The following is a 17,983-nucleotide window of genomic DNA, read 5'->3' as shown; positions in this document are numbered from 1 at the left end:
CTAACGGATCCTTATCTGCAGAAACATTTCTTTCACGTCCGCGCAGGTGGCCACCCCATACAACCGAAACCGATAGAGTACTCCAGGCAAAAGCAACAGATCGTCCGGACCCTTTAGCAGATGATCATTAAGCGACTTCCCATGCGCCTTTGCTGCAGCGTCCCAAATCAACCGAACCTTCCCTGGTTTATTTGGATTTGTAACCACTCCTATTGGTAGATACCATACACGTTTCTCATCACAATCCACGAGCTCCTGTTCCGAAGCCTTGTGGATATATCCCTTGCTGGCGAGGTCGCCAATCTGTCGATGCACTTGCTCTTTGAGAACATTATCCCGTTCCATGCGCCTTTCTAAGCAAACGTGTCTACGTTGCGCCATTTCTCTGCTGGGAGGAAGCTCGACACTGTCCGTCTTCCATAGTAATCCTGACTCGAAATGGTTTCCAACACGAACAGTGGTTTCATCTAGTATTTTTTGCGCGCGTTGATCATCCGGATGAACTTCCACAACGCGCGATACCCCTAATTGCTCGGTTTCGCAGAACTTACGCATCACTTGATGGATGCTGTCCTCACTGTTGCACTCACATATATGCAATAGTTGTTCGCTCAAACCATTAAATGGTTTTCCATAAATGCACCATCCAAGGCGCGTCTTCACTGCGATAGGTTCCCCTTCCTTTCCCTCTTTAGTCCTGAGAGGGACCGCCAACCGCAGATTATCCAACCCTATGAGCAGTTTCGGTTCCGCCTCCCGATATTGTCGTAGCGGTAAACGTTGAAGATGCTTTCCCATTCCGACACCCAGCTGGAACGTCTTTTTTGGCAGGTTCAGATTAGGTACCGTTCGTACCGAGTTCATGGCAAACTTTTTCAATGATCCGGACGGTCCCACCTTGAGGTCGACACGCCTGGATCCCATTTCAATACGCTGGGTGTTACCGGTCCATCTCATACAAAGTGGTTCCACCACCCCCTCAACACCAAGCTGCACCGCTACGTCCTCATCCATTAACGTCACAGACGATCCTTCATCCAGGAAGGCAAATGTTGATACGTTCCTAGCCGGACCATACAAAGTCACTGGTACAATGCGGAATATCGCCGTCGATGATGTGTATTGGTGATGGTTGCTCTCAGCAACAACTCCACCTTCCGATCGCCCTTCTCCAGCGCCACCACTCGATTCCGCCTTATCGTGCAACAACGCATGGTGTCGATACGTACAACCACCGATCCCGCAAACGGCTCTGTTTCGACAATTCCGCCAGTTGTGCTTCCCTAGACAACTGAAGCACACCGACAACTCTCGTGCCTTTTGCCATCGGTCCTTCACTGGCAGATTTTTAAACTTGTAGCACGTGGTCAATCCGTACCCCGTTCCATGACAAAACAAACAACTTCTATCCGCTGCTATCGACGTCGCATTACCGTCTGCCTCCAAATGCGTATTTACATAGCTCCTTTTACCCTTGTGGGACCCACGCATTGACGGAGAATCCACTGTCGTCAACCTAGCAGCATCTTCCGCCAGTTTCTCCATATAATCACTGAACATCACAAGGTCCAATGAATCCTCATCCACCCCTCGGATGTGGTGTGCCCAAAGCAACTGCTGGTCGTTCGGCAGCTTGCCGACCACCTCTTTCAATAGGATCGGATTTGTCAAATGTGCCCGAGCGCCTGCTGCCTCCATGTGATCTACCATACTTTGCACCGCCTCACCGTACTCTATGATGCTCTCCAGCTTGTCAACCTGCGGAGCTGGGATCTTGCGTACCTTCGCTATTAGAGTCTTTTTCAGGTGCACTGGTCGACCATATCTTGACCGGAGCTTTTCGATAACTTGCGGCACCGATTCCGGCAACATTAAACGACTGCTCACCGCTTCCAACGCAGGTCCCTTCAAGCACTTTTGCAGCCGCAGCATGTTTTCCCAATTGGAGTATCCACATCGCCTGGTGGTATTCTCGTAGTGAGAAATAAATATCGGCCACTCAGCCGGATCACCTGTGAAGGTCGGGAGCTCTTTTGGGACATTCTTCCTAGCGACCGCTTGACGAGGAGTTACATCTGAGTCTTCTTTACTGGTTTTCGCCGCACTCTCTTCCGGCTGAAAAGAATTAAACTGGGGTGAAACAGTCGAAAACTCAACTTTACCAACCCTTAACAACTCCTCTTCTTCACACACGAATTTCAGCTGAAGTTCCAGTTCCAAACGCCTTTTCTCCAAATCCTGTCGTTGCTTCAGCATGACTAGCCGACGTGCCACGTCATCACTGGCAGGGTCATTGTTGAGGTTAGGTACGGCTTTCCTTGCCATGTGGTCAGCTCCGTCCTGCGTACTCAACTCGTCGGCCCCTTCGATTGATAAACGATCTGGCCGCTTCGAGATCGCCGAACGCGTCCCTTGCTCACCTACAATGTCCACTTTCGTTTTCGCCTTAGCAACTCCTTTCGATGTACCTGGCATGGTCTCGACCGCTTGCCGTGTGGATTGTTCCTTTTGTGCTTTTTTTACGCACCCGTCGCATATCCACGCACACTCTTGCACGGATTCGAGAGGTACCGTTATCCCAACGCATGTAAAGTGCCACCACTTATCACACGCATCGCACTGCACGTAAAGAGTATCTTCACTATTATCGCCACACGCTTGGCAACCACGTTTTTTCGGTCCCATGATTTTTACGTTTTCCCGGTACTTAAGACGCACAAATGCACGCTTTTCTGAAGGCAAAGCTGTAGGCACACTGAGCGCGAAATGCGTTTAGATAGTAATTTCTTTATTATCACACTAATTCACGTCAATAGAGAATGATGAATAATGAAATAGGGAAAATTAAATGAAATAAAAAAATAACTTCAGAAAAGGTCCGCCTTCGCTAGCCTGGCTCCTGTGTCCTAACCTGTACTAACCTTTTTTTACGCAACCGCGTGCGGCTACGCATTTACTCTCTCTTCCTCTTTCTCTCTCGCTGTTCTCTACGCACTCTTTATCCGGGCGACTGTCGGATCCTTTATTTCCGACGACCGATTTCGCCCCGTTGCAGGGTTCGCATTCGTGTAAACTGTAACAAGAACTCTTCCGCTTCTAGCGTGAGAAAGTAGGATAGGAGAAAGTAGGCTCCGCCAAAAGAAGGCGCAAAGGCGTCAAACCCAAAACACGTCACACCCAGAAATAATAATATAAAATAAAGCCAAAATCCGTAGGCAGCACGCAGACTTAATCTGGACTGTCATCAGTAAAGTCATACTCGTGTCGTCTTTTATTTCCGATCATTGAGAGTCCCCCAACCCACGGTAAGGCCTCAATGTATCTCCTACTGTTAGGTCCAAAATCCGAAACGCGAAGTCCGATAGTATCAAAGTTCTCGCGAGTGAAAGTGTACAGTTGACAAGCTGGTACTTTACACGGCCAGTACTAGTTTGTCACATGGTTGCGAGATTCACTCCGAAAAATCGAACTGTGCCATAAAGCTCCTAGATAATACTTCAATTTTTCGGCTGAAGCAATTGCCTTGGGTCTAGTTGTTAGGGAGGAAACACATGAAAACACTGATATGTGATTTTCTCCGACAGTGCTAGTGTTCTAATAGCTTTAGAACAAGGATGCGCAAAAGACCCCCACATACAAGCTATATACTCATCTTACAAACTCCATAACGTATCTTATTGCTGGATTCCAAACCACCGTTGGACCAAACCGTTAGAATACCGGGTAATGAGATAGCTGATAAAGTAGCAAACGAAGGCTGGAGATCCAATAATGTTGACCATCATCGGATATCTTTGGTGCATCTCCAAAAATGCAATAAATATGCATTTATGAAATGCAATCAAATGGTGCTCCAAATCTATAATTCATGGCAAAAGTGTTGGTAAAACGAGTTGAACCGATTTCTAAGATCAATCAAAATGTCCTTCCTTTGGAAAACCATCCTTGCCAAAAGAACCAACAAATCCTTTCTATATTACGAATAGCTCACTCAAGATTAACACACAGCTATCGATTGGGCAAAGACCCTCCTCCAACATGTTTAAGCTGTGGTGTTCAAGTCACAGTGAGACATATGTTTACCGACTGCTTAGCATTGTATGCTGAAAAAACACCGTGCTTATTAGATAACAATATTGACTCAATACTTTCTCCGGATCCAAAGTCTCGAAAGAAATTTCTTTTAAGAGAGAAATAAGGAGAGGAAATAAGAAAATCTCATATCTGATGTCTTTGTGTTGGACCCGGCCGATAGATAAGATAAAATTTATTTTGCCAACCTTGTAACAATCACGACAGTATTGTACTAATATTTTATTTGATCATAGGATGTTGTTTGAGTTTTGACTACATTCCTATCCAATAAAATCCGCACACAATTGCTCAAATTTTTTTTGTGGTTTCCATCCTTTTTTAGCTAGATCGCCAGGCCGAATAGCCATGCTACGATTCGGTTCAGTTACGGTTAGAAAATACAAATAGAATAGACCCAAACTTTTTCATGAAATTAATTGCAGTAATATTGGGAACTGTTTCATGATCTTTTTCCGTTTTAATTGATTACCTTTAAGAATGTGCAAAAATTAACTTATTTTACTAAAATCCTAACCCTTACAAAAAAAGAATAGGAAAAAAGAATAGATTGGGATTAGAAATCTACTGACACATTACTTTACATTACTGACAGCGTGTAATAAGAAACGATAAATTTAAGAAGAACTGTTTTATTATTGGACAAGATGCTTTGACAATCGATACAGAACCATGTAAATGAGCTCTCTTAACAAGCAAATAAACAGTAGCAAACAGATCAATAAAAGGGGATTTCTATACACGGTTCGGTTTTAGTAAAAACGGTCAGTAGATGGTCATTTTTTTCACATACGAGTAAAACTATCAAAGTCTAGAACTGTGCTTAAAATCGTATTTAAAAAATGGTCAGTTTTTACGGACAAGAGACTATATATAGTCAGACAAGAATTATTCATAGATGTTGAAACATGAAACCAAACATTTTGAACTATCTTTGATCTGCCCATTCTGACAACCATGTCAATGCAGCAAGCTGTACTTCCTAAAAATTGCACACAAATTTCAAACATCCAATTGCATTTATAAACTTGTGCTGCATATAAATAACCTGCATTTCATACACCCATGCACTATTTAAGAGCGCTTTTTCTCTTTCTGTATTCATTTCGTATCTATGATAACATTATAAATTTTTGTTTTGTTCTTTTGCAATACGCGCTTTTATCTCGAGCAAACCAACCAACTCGAAGATATTGCATGACTATTGTTGTATTAAATTAATTAAATTCCCATCTTCCTTAGCAGAGTATACTACACCGATGCACATTATTGTTCCTCCTTCCTCACACTCTCCCACGTTCGTCAACACATTTAAAAAAACATTCGTGTCTATTTCCGGTAGAATGGCGCTAGGTTTAAAATATAAACGTTTATTGTCATGTTTGTGTAAAATTCCTTATGTGTGCAACTTAATTTTTGCTAACAACATACCAGAATTTCTTCCTGTTTGCCTGCATACTTCTAGACATAGGTTAACAGATATCTTTGTATACCACACAATACAAAACCGTGACCACAAGTTCACGTCTGGTTCGCGTTCGTTCACAGCATTGACTTTATCCGCCGTTCGCAAACGCATCTGCTGTATTTAGAGACTCGTATTCTCGTATTTTACATACATCCCTTTTCCCTATCATCCATTGTTTGGGTGTTTGAGAGGGTCAGTTTCGGAAACTATATCAAAAGTGCAACAACAAAAATGATACTTAACGCTGATTCGAAGCCTTTTTTAACTGTAACCAAAGTCAATTCTACATTTTTAATTTTTATTTATCTTTTTTTTTATCAATTTTTATCATTTTTAAACACGTCTTGCTGACGTGGTCCATTTCAGAACTCATTTTCCTAATTTCGATATATTATTTATTTAAAGCATTTAGACAAGAATACCTATATATTCCCTACACCACAGTTATGTCTTTTCATAATGCTTAATAAACATCTTGAATATTTCAACAATTAAATTATAGAATCGAATATATTGCAAATAGAGCAACATCAACATCAGGTGAAACACAAGTTCATACTTTCCAACGATGCCATTGTATGAACACTCAAAGATGTGAAATAGTCGCATTTTACACTGTCGTGAATGATTTGAAATTAAGTTTTCAAATGCCTTACTTTCTAACATCTGATTAACTTCTAAAATTAATACTCCGAAGCTGCGGGCTTTTACTCCTTTCGAAAGTTTGAAGTTACTTTCTAGTGATGCAAGGGATGCAGTTTCACTTCTGAATTCCCAATCCATAGCCCTTGTTCGTAGCGAGTGTCGTTTCCTGTTATTTCAATTCAAATCTTTTTGGTTTCCATACATTACGTTTGTATTGTGGCTTGCAAGGCCTGTGCCCTAATCCCCAGTCTCGTCGGTGGGTGTACGCATCCTATTTGTTAAAAATCCAGTAGCAATCCAGAACGAAAGCGAGAGCCAATCACCCTTGACATGGAGAGCATTCACTGACTATTCTCCTTCCCCACAATTTTGCCATATCATCCATCCTCCCAAGAGTTTGGGTAAGGAATGGAGAGTCTATGTCATTCTTTTAAAGATGATCCATCCATCCTTTGCATCCATCCCCGTATCAATGGGATATCGCTACTACACTGCCAACAGAACTACAGCCTGTTGAAGAAAAAGATTTTCCAAAATTATTTTGTACAAGAATTTACATAAATATTTCCACAATTTAACATTAAAAATTATAATTTTCCATTCAAATCTTCCTCCAACGACTCAGCTGTCAACTACGCAGGGGAGATTGACTACAACGCTAGCCCAGACCTATTTTGTATTAAAAAATTTCGTGTATTGTCATTTTGCTTCCATGTGAACACAGTGTTGCAGTACATTAAGTTTATTGTTATCCTACAATCTAAGTTGTACAATGAACCATATTTACCTGACGCTATCAACCGAACAGTAAGCACTCTACCAGATATATATATAACACTTATGCTAGTTAATTATAAAAGATTTGGAATGTTGAACCTTTTTGGTATCAGTAGCACAATACTTTTTAATTACATTATTCGCGCACATTGTTTCATACACTTGTAGAAGCCACCGTTCGGTGTGTCATTTTCCTCATCTCGCATGCATAACATTTTCGTAGCCCTGCCGTAATAAATTGTTGACAATAAACACAAGTCTACGCATGCACCCACGTCAATCCATGTGGTTTCCGTTTATGATGGTTTTCGATGAACGTACGTGCAAGCAAATATTTCGAAATATATACGCGTTCAACGCTTCATTTAAATGCAAACTAGCATCAAACTGATGCCTGCTAGCGAGAACCATTGGTTATTAATATAAATAAGTCTCATGAATAAATGTTATTAACTGCGCTTTTAGTACCCTGCTTACAACATCAAACCGGCCAGCAGCTAGTCAAGAGTGGAACGTTTGCAGTTCCGTGCATTCGAGACATAATACAACCGATAACGACGCAATCCTAGGTGCACCAACATAGCAGGGAACCTCGCTGAGTCTTGGCTCAGAAAGGGAAAGAAACCCAATGAGAGGGAAATCGTATATTAAAAGGTTTCGGAAGATGCCAGGCACTTTCGTGCCTGTGTGGAATTAACGTCACACCTCAATCCTTGACGTGTCGTTTTGAACACGGTGTGGCTACTTTTGATTAAATATGGCGATATTATATTGAAGGCATGCAACCACCCAAAACCATAAATTAGTCATTTCCTTTATAATTTATACTTAACAATTACAAACCACGGTTGCTCGATAGAAAGACGAACCTGCTGTCGGTAAGAGCCAAAGTGTAACTAAAGGTTTAGCTTACAAGTAGGAAAAAGTGCCTATAATACCATTCCCGATGGCTCTCAGGTATTTTATTTTAAAGAGATTTTATCACTTGTTTCTGGCGAAATAGCTTGCATGTTTATAAATTGTACATAGATAACCTAAGCAATTTTGTTTATAATCGTCAGAAAGCTTCTGACCCTATTTATTATTTAAAATCATTCCTTCCTTTTGCATAAGTGCATCTGATAAATATGAATCAATATGCATCATTTAGTTCAGCCATTATGAATCACAATTTCTCCCCCCATTCGTACTTATTGCAAGATATGAAATTTTCCTATTATTTTAGTTTAGTTTTGTAAGATTACTTTTAAAAACCTTCGGGTGGACGGTTTTTTAGCTGAACAACAATGCTATACAAGACAATAATCGAGAGTAACAGACCACGCAGAGTAGCATCCTAGCTTTAACTTCTACTAGCGGCACAACAACCTTAAAAAGCAATTTTATTGTTGCCTGATTTACCCGTAGCTGGATAACCAGTCCTGCGTATGGTCCGGATTGGATTGATTGATCCTACGGGGTCCGGATGGGATTTTCCCCAGTCCTGTTGTGTGAAACTAGCACCACTTAAAAATACAGCACAAGGACTCTCCTTCAGTTCGTCGAAATAAACCACTAGCCACAAGGAGTATAGAAATGTCAGCAGCTGTGAGAGATATCGTCACTGTCGTATTTCAAATTTCAATACATTTTCGTGCCTAGCAGTTTGAATTCCCTCCAATACACAGTGGGTTATTAATTGATTTCGGGATAAATTTTGTTTCTTTTTTGGAAATTGCCATCTTTTATCGATTACTATTAAAGGAGATAAACCAAATCTTTTTAAACATAGCTCGTACATTTACGAACGCTTTTTATAAGTTTCCTGCTGTCAATTAAAACATTCTTCGGTTGTAAGATATTCAAGCTCTCTTTTTGGGTTTGAATGGTTTATTGAATTGAGTATCCTTTGATTTTCTTTTCTATTTCAAGGAGTGCAATAATTTTTTACTGCTAAGTTGGATTTTTTTACATTTCACAAATGGCTGACTTTTTCACTCGTCGAACACATATAATTAAAACGTATAAGTTGAATGTTCATTCAGGCTCTTGATGCAAGGATCTCGTATTGTACATTTTTGTATATTATACCTATTGTCTACCCTATACAGACAGACCAACAGATCGATAACACAAATAGTTTTGAAAAATATTTTTATCTCCCGTTGTGCACTGGCTGAGCTAGTGCGGGTACCTAGTCCTTAAAGGCTGGTATTTTAACGATGTTAGCTAATGATCTAGAGAAGTTTACTGTTATTCTTGTTCACTGGTATTGATTAACTGAAGACTGTTGCAATTTACTTGCTGACCATGAATCAGAGCCTTCGCTACCGATGCTGCCAACAAATCATTGTATCTCTTAACAACGTGCCCGTCGATGCTCTTGATATCGATGTACGCGACATTAACGTACCCAGAAACTCCGTACTACAAGCAAAAAAAAAAAAGAAGTCAAACCATCTTACAGTACAGCCTGATGGCATACCAACTGCAGTGATGCTTTGGCTGGAATTTTGGCTCGTATCTTCACACTTTCTTTCGACCATCGTACGCTTTCTGCTGCGTAGAAATCGTCCCTGATGATTCCTGTACACAACAACGATGGTAAGAGATCTGTTGAAACCTGCCGTGGAATTACTACATTCCCGGCAGGTACCAAGATCTTTGAAGTTATTGTTCATAACTCGCTCTTAGACCACTGCCGCTTGTTGATCTCAACACGTCAACATGGTTTCTTCCCAAGACGTAGTGTTACCACAAATCTTGTTGAATTCGTATATAAAAGTCATGCTACATTTGCCTTTGGATTCCAAATAGATGTCATATACACTGATCTCAAAACCGTTTTTGATCGAGTGAATCACCGGCTACTGTTGGCGAAGCCTGCACAACTGGGATTCTCTTAAATCTTAAATGAGATTCCTAAATCTGCTTTAAGGATAGTGTTTGTGGATGTTATCCTCTAAGAAGTGTGTATTTTGTGTTTCACTGTCAATCTCACCGTTTTTTTCTTATTCGCTTGCGCGATTCAATAAGTTTGGCACGCCACTTATTATCTATCGCCAGACCCTGTAAACAAATGATGTGCAGAATAAAAGTTAAAAATTATGTTAAATAATGATAAATAATTGTGTTTAGTTTTTATCTAATTTAATCTTCAAAAATTTCATTTTATATCTCAACTCTTGAATCCGTATGTGCGCCTGACCGAATTGACATTCTCTAAATTGTGCGCGCGATTCCATATCCAGTTTTTGCGAGTGTTTTGGATTTCACTATCAATCTCACCGTTTTTTCTTATTCGCTTGCGCGATTCAATAAGTTGGACACGCTGTTTATTATTTATCGCCAGACCCTGTAATATATCCATGGAGTTCATGAGTTCTTCAGGTGTTCCACAGGGCAGCATTTGGGCCCCTTACTGTCTCTGTTTATTAATGACGTTACCACTGTAGTCAGGGAATCTGAATGTTTGTTATATGCGGATGATCTAAAGCTTTTTCTTACTGTAACCATGCAATTACCGTGCAATTAGACGGTGACAATTATCTCGGAGACTTTTTCTCCGAGACTTTTCGATGAAATGCCATGAAAAGTCCATATATAAAAAACGGCTTCCTATTTACCGATGTTTGAAGTGGCTCTATTTTGACTGGTGTTCTGTTGTCATTTGTTCATAAATACAAGTTTAATCCACAAAAACAAGTCATTTCAAACTTCAAATAAAACTAATATTAACTGCATACATAAACAAAATAAACACCCACAAGTGGTATATAAACAAACAAATGAGCGCACAAATGTCTTGGAGAAACGATTTTTTTTTGCTGGATTGAGCTAACTCAAAAAGTCTCGGAGAAAAAGTCTAAGAATTATCGATGTCGTTTCATCGTTCTAACTTTCCCTTTGTTTTCAACTACAGTATATAATGCATAAAATTGCAGCACTGCAATGCCATTAAGGACAAAAGAGTTACACTTGACCGTAAACTTGTACAAACGTCTGTACCATAACGAAATCATCGATAATGCTTATAAAATGTTTGGTTTTATTCGAAGTCGAGAGAGTTCTCTGACCAACATTCTAATCTCTTTGTATAAAACACTTGTAAGATCTTATCTTGAAATCTGTTCAGCAGTTTGGTGCCCGTCGTTTGTTTTGTGGTCAAAAAAGATAGATACGGTTAAAAAAAAGTTGACGTGTCTCATTTTATACCACACACCTTGGCGTAGCGTCGCCGTTCATCCTTGTCATCAAACGCGGTGCTTGATTTTTGGTCTCGATACTCGTCGTGCAAGTACGCAATATACCTTATGAAAAATTCTCGTAGGAAAGACCGATTCTCCGGAACTACTGAGTAAAGTCAATTCCAATGTACCTGATCGCACTCTAAAACGCTATAGACTTTTGAAAAGTGACCAAGGCAGACGTACATATAGTGATAATGATCCTATGGCTGCTATGGGTTCTAGGTTTAATAAAAAATTGTTCTGCTTCGACTGGGACTAGTGTTTAATTAAGTAATTTGTTCTGCGATATCCATGTCACTGTTCTGTTTCTCTTAGCCTAATAAGTTAGTTATATAAGAGGCAAGGCCGACTGTTCGCCATTCACTACGGTTTTTGAATATACAAATTTAAAACAAAAGGCTTACAATTAGCAACAGTGTTGGTATTACCTGCAAAAACTTATATATAGTGCATCTGATGCAACCATAATTTCTTCAAGCCCTCCAAGCTCCAAGCTCCATTGTCTTATGAATCATTTTTTAGAATTTCATTCCTTCTTTTATGGGCACAACACCCAAGAGGTCTAGACCTGTCATTTCTCCCTTTCTTTGACTTTATTTACCCGAAGCCAGAAAGTCACTTCTGCGTACGGTGGGGATTGGTCCGAGTGGGATTTAGGACAAGAGACCTGCGCCGATTCCGATACACTACCGGGTCAATGACTGATGCTTAATTTGAAATATATAATAATAAGTCGTAGGGGTCCCTTTTTCTAAATCAGCTCTTTATTCTTTGAAGATCAGATTCGGAGTGACTTTCTAGGGCCTTGCGCGGCTCATCCAACTGACATTGGGGTAGATCATCCCAAAAGTTAGAAAGGTTAAGCTTTAAGCCTGTATCTGTCAAATCATCCAGGTACCGGGCTGTATCATTCTGTACGGATTCATAAAGGACATAGCATTTTGACATAAAGAATGACACAAGGGATCATTTTTGTAAACTACAATTTGAGGAAAATCGATTTAGTATCGATATCGATAAGTTTAGTAATTTAATTATAATTTCAATGCAATGAAATAATATACAAGTCTGATTATTAAAATAATCTTTTTTTAGTTGTTTTCGTTAAAAAAATTTGTTTACCTTTTTCGCACACGGGAAACATGGCCTAACCTGGCTCAGACCAGCTAGCAAAATTCTTTGTTTTGACATTTGTCGAGTTTGGGTTTTGGGTACTAGGGTACTTTCATTGAGAAACCAATCTAATCCTTCTTTCCTAGGCTTAACTTGGCTTACCATTTGTATGGCGAGCTGTAAGCGGATAAGCCTGGAAACGTCAAAACGCATACAAAAAAACTGGCTTAGACCGTGATCTACCTCATTAGTGTAGCTGTCAGTTGGGCATGGTTATGTGGTACGGGTATGACATTTCATTATATTACATATAATGTAATTATACCACCTATAACTATATATTCTGTCTAATCTAAAAGCCGTATTAGATATGACATATGTGAAATCGACCTCTTTTTTAAGAATACTCCAAGTGTCTAATGGTTGTAACCTGTGATACTTTCGTATGATAGTTTTCGTTTAGTGCAAATAACGTCTAAATCTATTTTTTGAGCAGTAATCATCAGGCTTTCACTTTTTGTCAGTTAGAGATGTATGCAATATTTATGGCGGCGATCGAATATGATATATTGATGTTAGTGTTCATTTTTCTTGGGGCGGCTCGGTGGCATGATGGTAGCGGCGCCGGTCTTCACATGAACGAACCAGACCAGAATCCCATCCGGACCAATCCGGACCCGTACGCGGGACTGACTATCCAGCTACGAGTAAATAAAGTCAAAGAAAGCCAAAAATGACAGGTCTAGACCTCTTGGGTGTTGTGCTGTTAAAGAAGAAGTTCATTTTTCTATTTTGCTAATAAAAATCACTTAAGCACTTTCTCTTCTACCTTTTTAAATCCCTGCGTCTGAAGCTAGCCAGTTCGTGTATCGCAATCTTCCTTTCTTCGTGACTATTCCAATGCAATCGGTTAATTTTTTGTCGGTTGATCTTTTTGCAGACAGTGATCAAGACTCTGTCATATCTGCTTTGTGTTTCTTTGTAGTGTTGGTGATTTCGCCTTGTTTAAAGTCGAATTGATGTCAGGATTCTATCTAGACTACCGGGTTGTGGAGATGGTGGTGTAGTGTTTATCTGCGTTTTGCTACTTCTATCACACTATTTTCGCTATCTGCAGCAGTAATACTTGCATTTGTATGTAGTCGATCTTTGATGTTAGACTTTTATGCCTTTGCATTCCATTTTTTACACATGTCATACCATGAGGCACAGCCATGCCACATTTTCGACATGTCGCTTGTTGCCCTCAATATGTGGCAAGCGTTTCTACGTTGATGTGGATAAACGAGAAAACAGGCCTTTTTATTGTTATGCGTACGTAACGAAATCCGTCCTATGCCATCGAATCGTCAGAATAAGATCTTAATATGAAAAATGCATTTCTAATGTTTATTAAGTCATTGCTTTCTATGAAATTTAATACAGAACACACACCATGTATTACGTGAAAACACCGTGCAAAGAGAACAGCAGATTAACAGTTGAATTTCATAAATGAAGATAATCAATGGTTGTCTTTACTGGACTTCAAAAATCTGGACTAATCGTTCGGGATGTAATTGTGCACCTATATTTTAATACTTATGGCTTTAATATGGCTTTAAGATTTGCTAAATAATGCATATTGCACACTTCATAAAAAAAGAAAGTAGTAGTATAACAAATATATATATTCAGAGTACAACTGTAATTTTAATTTTTGTTGAGTACTATTTTATCTTAACGCATTCTTTTTAAGTATGGCTCATCTTATCAATATGGAATATTCATTACCTGTTAAGATATATTAAACTTATCCAATGAGAGCATTACAATTGTTTGAGCACTTGTTCTTGCCACAGACCATTGCTACTGACAATCTTAAGAAAAACAATCACATCCAGATCTTCAATCATTGAACAATCGTCCATTTAATATCAGCTCTACTGTAGTCGGTATATACTACAAGATATCGTTTTCAGAAGCAATAAATTTGATATGCCCGTTTATCGCCTGTACGTCTGTATATAGAAAGTGATGGTGGATTTTTTTCCTTATACTCCAAAGCATAAGCATGAACAATGCGGCAGATTATTTGTTTTATTAAGCTTTTTGCCACGGTATGCAATCCTTTCATCACTTATTGAAGCGTTTGTATTGCCCAGCGTAAGTATTCCACAATGAGATAAAATGTGGAGTAAGAAAATAAAATGAGACAAACCAAGTAAGGAGTGGAAAGTTGACAGTATAAAAAAAATCGTAAGTACTATATCATAGCTGGTTGTTCTTATTATTACGATAGCAACACGCTTCTTTTTTACGATATCGGGTTAAGCAACCCGTAACATCGGGCTGGAAGGTGAGAGAGCTGAGTTAGAAGGAAAAGAAAAGAACTAACGAAAGAGATAGACGATATTGATCGAGGCAAACAAGATCACGAAAACGAAAAGAACGTCTATGACGTTGGTTCCGGCAATCATCAGCAGGCCTTATAAGGATGATAAATGGCATTCCCTTCACAGTAGGTGAGCACTAAAAGCATAAAAACGGGGTTTTTTAAACGAGTGACTCACATGTTGATTATGACTAGCAACGTTCACATTCGCATGGTGTGAGGTTAAAAGCAATGCCTTAGGGAGGAGGTACGTACGAAATAGCAAAAGATTATTGATTTTAAATCGGTTTCCTGAGGCTCTATAGAAATCCTTTCCGAGTTAGCATGCGGCTTTGATGATATAAGATCTAAATTGCCACGGTATATATGAGACTTCAACTAGTGGGTTAGGAACATTTTAATATTTATCGAAAATGTTGGTAGTATACAAATCTGGTTTTAATTTAGAATTTTTAAATTCTAATGCAGAAATTCTACAAATATGGTTGTAGACTTTTCAGCCAAAAATGACGCCAGTTTTATACAAATACATTTTTTTTATTCAAGAAAAACGACCATGCTGTATTGCATATACTTGCTTGCTTATAGTTAGCGTACATTAAAGGTAACTTAATCTACGATACAATTCACATTCGTTTAAAGATATTTCCTTTTCCAAAGAGTGAAATGTCACCTTATCCCGGGTGTACTAGGCCGATACATATACATTTAATACTGGTAACAAAATGTGCAACTGAGCTCCAAAAAAACTTGAAGACTCTAAACTTCTAGTATGGACTTGGTACCAGTGGTAGATCTAGAGGTAGGCAGAGTAGGCGGCTGATCCGCCGTGTGGGGGCCATGAAAAATCTGTTTAGTGTATAAAGGTAAAGGTAAAGTGTATGAATTATGCCAGAAATAGACCCGACAAGTGCCGCTGTAACGTTCTTCGTTTGCTGCCCCCAATCAATGTAATGTTCCTAATTATAACAAAAGTTTAAAGTTAAATGTCAGGTACCTTGATATTTAAAAAAATACAGCTGCCAATATCATTAAAAGATAGTAATTTGTAATTATTGTCGGCGTATTATATTCCGTACCTGTATCCGTGCCGGACACAAAAAAAGAATGTGCTGGGTTTGTTACGCAACAAGTTGATTTTATGGTTTATATATGGCTTTTTCAATGCATTAAATTTATTTAAAATCTTAAACTACGGGGCTATGAGCGTTTTTTTCTCGAGACTTTTTCTCAAACCTTGTCAATCACTCCTTTAGCTCATAAAGTCACTCAAAACCAAAGTCTCCGTAGCGTCTTAAGATTTCCCTCATTTTCAGTTTAGTCATACTGGATTTGACGTTGATAACACACTGTTAGTGACGAGTAAAATGTTTTTCATGTATTTTTATTACTTGTTTATATTTTGTTTGTCCTAATTCTGTGGACAATATCGTCAAACAAATTGTCGTTTATGAATTCAAAATTAACTCATCATTTTATTGGTTACAGGAACTTAATTTATAAATGGTATTTCACTTGAAAAGCATCAATTGAAGAATAAAACATGTTCAAAACGTTGTCACACAATGTACTTGCATTAAAAATAAACCAATATTCGTTCGCCATACCATACCAATGAAATTAACAAATTAACAAATCTGCCCGGTGATTTTTTTCTTTTCTGAAATTTAGATTAATGTTGGGTAAATCAGATTCAGATTCATGAATCTGTTAAAAGTCAACTCCTGATTTGAATGACTCCTCGTTATAAACTGATATTAATGACTTTTCGCAAAAAAAAATTATTGGGCACAACACTAGTTTAGATCACAGTTTTTCAATTTGTACACATTTGCATTTGCTGACCAGTATGCGGAAATGGTATGAGCGTGTAAACACGACCAAGTTGTTTAGTTCATTTGGCACAAATCGCTGGTGCAAACCGATTTGTGCAAAAGACATGATTGTGTAAACCGGCTTTTACGTTCACTACACGTTCATCGTATTGTAATTGGTGACGAAAAGTAGATCTGTTATGAAAATCTCAAGAACAGTCCACTGGCAAGTCCAATGAGTAGGCTCAATCGACATCATCGCGCAATATTCACTCGCAAAATGTTATGCTCTGCACATGGAACAGATGAGTGTCATCTATTAGAAACTGCTGCTTCACCATCAGTAAAGAACGGTATCAGTCCCATCTAATACCTTTAAAGTGAATTGAATTCAATTGGATGAAAAACAGTCGGAATATGGGACTAGACACGAGTCTGCAATTTTCCATCACGGCCGTACTTGACCATACTGTTTTAGTTAAAAACTGTTTAGAAACCTGTTTTCTCCTTCTTTACCGGCACAATACCAGCAAGAGATTTAGGTGAATTTATGTACACATAATTGGATAGTCATTCTTGCGAATGAGGGATCCCATCTTCCGGATAGAATTTTAAACTGTCGTGTGAAAACCAGTGCGGCTCCCAGTACACCAACAAGCCATCCCAAACTCATTATATGTTTTTTTAATAGTGAGTATCGATAGTTCGATTTTATCTCAAGTTCAAATTTTTCCAGAAAGGTGGAAAAAATTGCAAAAATCTTGCTTGTGTAAAAATTTTATTGTAAAGCATACTTATAGCGAAAACTAGTAAAAAGTTTTCGATTCATAACTGCTGGACAATTATTATCGACTAAAAATTCAAAATTTGGCAGAAAAACAGCAATCATTGCCCATGTCAAAAGACAATGGATAGTACTCAAATAACATTATTTTTTAAATAAAATTAGAATAAATATGGGGCGGCCCGGTGGCATGATGATAGCGGCGCCGGTCTTCACACGAACGGACCGGACCAAAATCCCATCCGGGCCAATCCCCCGTAGCAAGGACTGACTATCCTGACTAGGACTGACGTAGCAAGGACTGAAGAAAAGAATAAATATAATTAATCTTAAAAATAGACATATGCTAACAAAAGGTAATAAATTTCTCTCGATCAATACAATGGTCACATCTGTTATGTATGTTTTAACTCTAAAAATTAAATAATTCTACATCAAAAACCAATTCTAACTCTAACTTTTCTGTCCTTCTCCTTTCCACAGATTATTGCTGCTGTTGTCGCGTACTTCGTGATTTCACCTACGGTTTCTTCTAAGTTCAAATATTATGAAACCTTCTTGTAACACAACAACAATCAGATGTATTTTACTTTAACACAAGAACAAAAGCATAAATAGTTTGTTGAATTATCAGTAAAAGGACCTGAAGAAAATTTTGCTCTCAACAAACTATCCCTGTTACTCAAT

At 38.7% G+C, this 17,983-nt stretch overlaps 1 protein-coding gene across 1 annotated transcript; it reads right to left on the bottom strand.

Annotated features, from left to right (window-relative positions):
• On the bottom strand, positions 1–2,475 carry LOC128711036 (uncharacterized). The gene has a single exon (XM_053805907.1). The coding sequence runs from the start codon at positions 2,473–2,475 to the stop codon at positions 1–3; it is 2,475 nt and encodes an 824-aa protein (XP_053661882.1).
• Positions 2,476–17,983: the final 15,508 nt, after the last annotated feature.

Source organism: Anopheles marshallii, chromosome X (assembly GCF_943734725.1).
Source record: "Anopheles marshallii chromosome X, idAnoMarsDA_429_01, whole genome shotgun sequence".
NCBI classification, from domain to species: domain Eukaryota; kingdom Metazoa; phylum Arthropoda; class Insecta; order Diptera; family Culicidae; genus Anopheles; species Anopheles marshallii.
The sequence above is the reverse complement of the archived record's forward strand: the minus strand, read 5'-3'. Positions and strand labels throughout refer to the sequence as shown.